Raw genomic sequence first — 7,648 nt, forward strand, 5'->3', positions numbered from 1 at the left:
CAACACATTTTTACATTAAAACTGGAAGCATGCTTTCATTACAATCAGTAAGCATCACAATATGTCTAATACAAATATGAATCCATTTAGATTTAGAAGAATTAGAAGTTTTCTCTTAATTTTGAATGGAATCATGGTCAAATCAAACTGCAGAGAAACCCAGGACATTCACACAGCACAGGTTGGTTACTTTTCAACAGCGTGGTACTTTCATACACTGACACAAGCAAACATAGAAGCATGAAAACATGAAAACTGAGAAGCAGATTTTGCATTATTCCAGCATTCGGAGGTAGGTGTTCATTGTCCCTGCAAAACTAAATTTGAGTCATATTTCAACAGATTTCCACCAAAACATCACATGAGGAGAGAGTAAACCTTTCCTTTACATGGTGGCTGACATGCCACATCTAAACAAACGAATGATCAAACAAATTATCGGACGATTTCAAAACACGACGATTGTGACAGCCGAAGTAGCGACAATTAATTAATTAATGTGTAGTTTCCCAGCATTACTTGACAGGCTAGTCCTGACAGAGTACGCAGCCAAACATGAGGAACATCAGGCCAAGGCCCATCATCAGAAGCAGGCCCAGGGACCGGGGCAATTGAGGGACGGAATGTGGCAAGCAGGAGTGGGGCTGTTGGGACTTCAGGTATTGTTCCACAGAGTCTGCCAGGTTGTAGCGCGTTGGACAGTAGCCCAGCTCGTGACGCGCCTTCTCAATTTTGAAGGTGTGGGTTACTGCTATGTTCCTAACCTGGAGATACAGATAAACACAAACATAAAGGCATAAATCATCTCCATAAGCTCTATCACCTACAGCCAGACCTGGAGACGTGTGCTCAGTTCTTTGTCCACAGTGACATCCAGGCCAAATGAGGAAAGGTCAAACTGTAAGGCTAATGGTCTAGATTTAACCCTGATTAAGCAAAGTTGTTTATACAATTTAACACTGATGACTGTCTCTGGTTGCTGGATCTTCTTACTGCCTGGGGATAATGTGTCAGCAGAGGAAGTACCTAAAGAGACTGAATCATTCAGGCAAACCAGGTAGAACAGAGTTCAATACACATCAGGACTTTAAAGCGCTGACAGCTTCTGACAGCTTTGACAGCTTGATTTCATGTGGAAATCTCAACACAGACCTTTGATGATGAAACTTATGACTCATGTCAAGCTGTCATGTATCTGTGAGTATTGAAACACACATTTGCTGAGTTGTGCTCATGCTGTCTGACCTGACAATCATACTGGAGCTACTGGAGACAATGCAGCCTCTCTTTTAAAGGCTGACATTACTTTAATAATACTGGTGTGATTTTGATTTTTAAATATGTACTATTCCTCATCTGAATTATTTTCTTTCTATATTGAAATGAATCATTATTAATCATTTGGGTTCTGCTGAGGATGAATGAATTTGATAACAGGCACCTTGCATGTCCTGCCATCAGTGTATGAATGGATGTATGAGGTCATTGTAAAGTGCTTTTGATAAAAGCGCTATTTAAGTACAGTCCATTTATGAGTCTTATTGACCCCTGACCCACGAGCGCCTGTTTTATTTATTTCCTCCTCTTGGGTCACTGGATCCAGCTCAGTGTAGAAATGCAATTTCTGTGCTGAGGAAAAGCTCCTCAGTGATGTCTCAACCTGAGAGTCCCAGGATCACCTGAGCCAAACAACTACCTACGGTCACCCTTGCAACAGTGACTGTACTTAGGTCACTTCCTGTGACTTCATCTTGACCTTCCTGTCCTGACCCACGCCGCTTCATGTTTTATTCACAGCACAATCATCAATCCCCCCGCCTGCAGCTGTCTGACAGAATGAGCTATGGGTGCAAGCCCACAGGCTCAGCTTTGGTTTCTAACTCATCACACATTCATGAAGACCGTGGAGTCCATGATGGAGACTCCTTAAGATGCTTCTTACAGGCTTCCCCACTGTATCAGCGCAGGCCGGATTACTACACAGCACCATGGAGCTCCACAATGCTGTTACTCTACTCCAGCTTGTTGTGGTGAGTTAATGTTTTAACATTTCCACAAACGAGCAATAAGAAAGTCTCAAGTGACATTTACCATCTGTTTATCTGACATTTCTGAATTCATTAAAGGTTCCTTTTTTCATAATTCATGAAGGGAGATATCATCAGATGAGGGCGGGGGGAGCTGATAGGAAAATACTCGGCCTAATGAAGTCTGTCTTCACTGTGACGGGACAGCTGTGTGACTTAAACAAGAATCTAATCGTCTTAGTGCAGGTAACCTGAACCCTCCTGCTGCACACACACACACACACACACATACTTTCACTTCAGCATTGGCATATGCACACACGTGTTCGAAATTGTCAAAACAGAAGGATTTGCATCAGAATCACAAGTACAAAACTGCTTGAATGAAAAGTTGCGTGTGAGCCTGACTGAAGCTCAGAAAAGAGAAAGAAAGACATGTATTTACCTCATTTCTGGTAAAGAGGAGAGGGATTTCAATCACAGGCCTCAGGAAGATGTGTAAATACTCAACCAATATGGCTGTGAATAAGAAGATAAACACACTTATCAGGCTCCTTTCATACATCCAATTAAACCACGGACAAAGATTTCAAACAAATGTTATTCTAAAGGACAACAGAGAGAAAGTGGATCTACCTGCTGAATAGACGAGAGACACAGGCAGCCTTATCAGCGGCCTGCTGTAACCCAGCTTTACAAACTGCAATGGGAACAGTAACAGGACACACACACACACACACACACACACACACACACACACACACACACACACACACACACAGAGGTCAATGCCTCTTTGTTGTGACTAAACGCATTTCATCCAATAAATATCCTTGAATTTTTAACTTACCAAGGGTGTCAGCCACTCAAACAGATTGACCGACTCTCCATCATTAATGAAATACACCTGTCCACTCTGCAAAAACAAGTAAAAACTACCAGTGAAAGTGGAAGAGTGGTCATGATTTAAACAGTGCGACAAGCAAAGGGTGTCAGATGCTGGGGGTCGGTGGGGTCACAGGAATGTCTCAGTGCTGTGGCTGACGGAGTCTCCTGAGGCGGACAGGGGGACTTACTGCCACACAGCTCTGCTTCAGTGTGAGGGCCTCAGCCGCAAGTGTGTGAGCCAACACCAGGTTCTCCACGTGCACCCAGTTCATCTTGGCCTCGGGGTCCCCAAACCTGAAGCTGAACAGTCGACGTTCCACATTCACCTGAAGAGAGAGAGAGAGAGAGAGAGAGAGAGAGAGAGAGAGAGGGAAAGTTTTGATTTCTTTTGATTTGTATTTGACAGATTTGCCGTACAAGCCTTCACACTATTTGAATTGTTGTAATAATAAACTAAAGAGAGATACACACTTGTACACTCAAAGGATTTTATTTTTCTATTTGACCAAGATATAAGAAAGTTGATGTCGTATGTAATCATCCACTTCCGGTCCTTCAGCCAGACTGCACACAGCTGAGACTGGCTGCCTCACACAAGAAGAAAGACATGCAGGCTGTAATTGGACGCCTGCAGAGGGCTTATCAATAATGTAACTCTTCAGGCAGGAACACCTTCTGCCAGCGATGTGCACAAGATGTGGCTTCAAGCACTGGATGTTTGCTTGGATATTTTCCACACTGACCACTGAAGGTGACACTACCATCACACACACACACACCAGACGTTACCTGAGTTGATTATGTTTGAGTGACAGTCCCTCACCATCACTCTGTGGAGGTGTCTCCTCTCCTCCGGCCCGTAAATGCCACACGGGCGTAAGACACAGCTCCGCAGCAGGCCTCCACCTGCACATGGACCAGTTAACACCTTCACATCACAAATTCATTTACGTTTAGAGGTAAACTCAGACTGATTTCAATGCTCCCTTCCTGTTTTCATCCGATGTGGAATGGATTTGTAAACGTTTTGAAGAAGTCTTGCGTCTACATGTCTATGAGCCTTGTCCCTCGGGTGTAACCCAGACAATGAACACACATGAGAGTGTAAACAGGGTGTGAGCAGGGTGTCAGTAAAGCTACGTTTCCAGAAGCCCCTCCCCCCCAAATGACTCAAATGACACTCAGTTATTGAGGTGTCTTTCTGTGAATAATGAAGCAACTCACATCGTCCTGTGGCAGATGCGTGAGCTTTAACCTGTCGTATACGATGACACAGCCTTATGCTTTAAACTTAATTGAATATAGAAGTAAATGGTCGCAGATAGGGTGTGGGGTTACAGACCTCAGTAAGTAATGGAAGGCTTCACACCTGCTTCCTCCAACAGTTTAGGAGTTAGACGTATTAGAGCCTATATAGAACGGAATTTTGCTTATTTAATGCACATTTGATCACGAGTAGTAGGAACTGCAGAAAGATGAGGTAATCAATTGCTTGCATGTGTGTGTGTGTGTGTGTGTGTGTGTGTGTGTGTGTGAGTGTGTTTGACTTCAAGGCTGCTGCAGAACCATTTAATGACGCAAGTGTTGTCTTGACCTGTCTAAATTTAGACTATATCAGTTAGTCCAGTTGTATTAGATTACACACGTGGAGGCAGCTGGGTTTCCATGGCAACTATTCTTTCAGTCTCATACTTCAAGTCTCACACACAACAACTGATCTGGATTTGTTGTGAGGCTGCAAACAGAGTGTATTTGCAACATCCTTCCCTCATAATGCAACCTTCTCCAGTTGTGTCTTCATGTTGTGATCACACACTCATGACACACACCGATTTATCTTCACCTTTAAGGGAGCATCCATTGGCTGAGAGGACCATCTTCTCTGCAATGGCTTTAGTCCTGGAGTAGTGGTCAATGTGCTGGAAGAGAGACATTGTTATTGCTTTACATTTTACAGAACAGGAAATGTATTATTGTTATAATATAGTATTATTATTACTGTTACGATATACTATATATTATTATATGATTTTTGTTGGCCCCATCATTTCCTCTGACTGAACTAAGCTGCACAATGGAACCAAGAAAAAGTAGATGTTTCACTCTCAAAGGTGACAAATGACACTTTTGTACTTTGCATATTATACATTTACAGAAATGAATGCATAACATTTGAGCTGAAATGGAATCTGAACCTTTATCCCAGATAAAGATGAGAGTTTTCTGTTGCATGACAAAGTGCATCGGTATCATTGCAAACTTTAACCTACAGTCCCTTACCAGAACATAAACATTGTCCAGCCTGCACAGATGGATGCCTCACATATTACAAAGAGACACATTTCAGGTACATTACATAATCCAACTCTCGCCCACCGTGTTGGGAGGCACACACAGCACAGAGGCCTCATCGCCGTCCACTATTGGTTTTCCAGCAAACACCACATTGGTAGTACTGGTGTACACCAGCCTGGGGATGCTCCTCTCCTTACACACTGAAGGGTCAACAGATCAAATCACATCACATCATAGCAACCAAAACATTGCTGTAATTCATTTATGGGGGAGTGCAGAGAAACAATGAGCTCAGTTTTAGCTTTCAGTGTCAAAATGAGTAGAACATATTCATCACAGCAGGTTTACATCTATTCTCACCGTTTATTACGTTGTTGGTCCCTCCAATGTTGATTGAGTCCACTTGGTCTTTCCTCAGCTAAGAGAGAAGAAGGAAATGTCGCTTGTAAAAATGTCTTATTGTGTCATAATGCATCTGGGTTATGCATCACCATGATAACTAAATATGATCTCTTATTTAGTGTTTCATGTCATGTGTCTGTCTTTCTCTGTACTAGAGTTTTAATTGACCCTTACGATTTCTAATTAACTCATGTACAACTCATTTTAGGCCTTGTGATGATTAAACAAATGTAATTAGCAAGCAGCATTGGTTTGTCCGTGTGCTTCTGAGGCTTGTGTGGAGGAATATAAGCAGGAAAGTCTTCATCGCATACACTCCATTTACACTGAATATTCCAGAATGATGATGTCATACAAGACACAAAAGGCAGTCACCTGTTCTGGCCCGGACATTCCATAAGATGCTGTGTGGAATATACAGTCCACCCCCTCACACACCTTATACAGGGAGGAATAGTCACGGATGTCGCTCTGTAAGGAATGTATAAGAATCATTGAAACATGGGTACGCTTGATTCTAACACTTTTAACACATAGTCCCTAATGAGGTTAGGTCATGTTGCGTGTGGTGAGTGTGTGGTGTGTGTGAGGGACTCTCCTGTGAGAGGGACAGTATAATTAAGGTAAGAGTGCCATGTGATGTGCAGGTGTAACCTGAATCAAGCATCCTCCCTCTCTGACCCAGTCAGCAGCTGGTGCCCTGAGGTGGATCACTCACCTGTGTCTGATTCCACACAGCGCACACACACGCACACACATCACAGAGACACCAGCTGACGCAAGGAAATGGCACTTACTAAGGTTCAGATGTCAGAGGGGATTTGCACAGCCACTGCTTGCTACTCAGTAACAATATCACACCAAATATGATGTCAATGGATGAAATGTTCGCCAAACGACTAAGACTTAGACTAATCTGTAACCCCCGAGAAGGTTTGTGTTAAATGCTGCTAATTTTTAACACAAACCTTCCCAGTTATTTTGTTCATAACTTTTTTTCCTTTCCATTTCCATCAAACCTATCATAGCAATGCTCACTATCTAACAATAATAATAATAATAATAATAATAATAATAATAATAATAATAACAACATGATTATTAACAGGTTGGGTGCAATGATAAATCACAGAAATATGACGGCAAATTCCAATTAAGATTAAACATTGACCGATTAGGGCAGTGAATAACAAAAAGAGTATTATACTGTAGCCTTATGTCTGGTCAATAGATAACTAAGGATCACTAACTTAGCACAAACTAGAACTATAAACAATAACTATAAATTACAAGCCAAAAATAAATGAAGATTCTTGGCACCAGCTATGTGGTTTCATGTAATCAGTGTATGTGGTTGATCAAGCCTCACTCAGTTGACCCCCCTGCACTGTCCCGTACCTGATAGAAGATGGCTCCATCTGGGATATCACAGGATGGCCTGTGCTTGTCCAGGAGGATCACTGACATTCCCCGGCTGGCCAGTGCTCTCCCCAGCCTGAAGCCAAAGTATCCTCCTCCTCCTGTCACCAGCACCTTTCCCAAGCTGCTCTGGGCTGCCACTGTCGCCTCATCTCCCAGCTTTGAGGCGGCACACTCCAGGCCACTGCAGCTGGCGTTAGCTGTGCTGTGCGGTTTGTGTCTGATGGACCCTGCTGGGCTGGAGGCAACAGCTGGGCCTGGATGGTTGACCCAAGGCTGGTGGGTGAGGTGGGGAGGGTTGTGCATATGGTGTCCAGTGGCTTGAAGACGACAAAGGGAGACACTGTGGCAAGGAAGCTTCTTCACCTGGCACACAGAGGCTCCGCTCTCACTGATGTTGGGACCGCACAGCTCCATAAATTTTGCTGGATGGGTGGATGGATGTGAGCTGTGAAGGAGTGGGAATATTTGATATGCACTGTTGAATTATTAACCCTCTGGAGTATAAAGTCATCCGTACAGTTTTATTTTGTTGTATTTGGCTTTCATTTGCCTAAATCCTTTGTTAGACAAAACATTTCTGCCAAGCTTGAGATCAAGAAGCAAAGTCTGACAGA

At 43.1% G+C, this 7,648-nt stretch overlaps 1 protein-coding gene across 1 annotated transcript; it reads right to left on the reverse strand.

The window, feature by feature from the left end:
* Positions 1-333: 333 nt before the first annotated feature.
* On the reverse strand, positions 334-7,448 carry sdr42e2 (short chain dehydrogenase/reductase family 42E, member 2). The gene is made up of 11 exons (XM_076164625.1): positions 7,011-7,448; positions 5,988-6,083; positions 5,571-5,628; positions 5,292-5,410; positions 4,759-4,834; positions 3,739-3,821; positions 3,104-3,241; positions 2,878-2,943; positions 2,664-2,727; positions 2,473-2,546; positions 334-764 (listed from the first exon to the last, which is right to left on the reverse strand). Exons 1-11 carry the CDS (start codon positions 7,446-7,448, stop codon positions 528-530), a joined length of 1,449 nt encoding a protein of 482 aa, XP_076020740.1. The 3' UTR covers positions 334-527.
* Between the last annotated feature and the right edge of the window lie 200 nt (positions 7,449-7,648).

Source organism: Genypterus blacodes, unplaced genomic scaffold (genome assembly GCF_046128005.1).
Source record: "Genypterus blacodes isolate CSIRO-AG114 ecotype Tasmania unplaced genomic scaffold, CSIRO-AGI_Gbla_v1 ptg000137l_1, whole genome shotgun sequence".
Classification (NCBI taxonomy): Eukaryota; Metazoa; Chordata; class Actinopteri; order Ophidiiformes; family Ophidiidae; genus Genypterus; species Genypterus blacodes.

What these genes read in the sequence shown, in the direction of transcription:
- sdr42e2 (XM_076164625.1), bottom strand. Translation starts at nt 7,448, where the DNA reads ATGGAGCTGTGCGGTCCCAACATCAGTGAGAGCGGAGCCTCTGTGTGC. An exon ending in ATGGAGCCATCTTCTATCAG is followed by an intron (nt 6,084 to 7,010) that starts GTACGGGACAGT and finishes CATTCCTTACAG; the next exon opens with AGCGACATCCGTGACTATTC. An exon ending in TGTGTGTGCCTCCCAACACG is followed by an intron (nt 4,835 to 5,291) that starts GTGGGCGAGAGT and finishes TCTCTCTTCCAG; the next exon opens with CACATTGACCACTACTCCAG.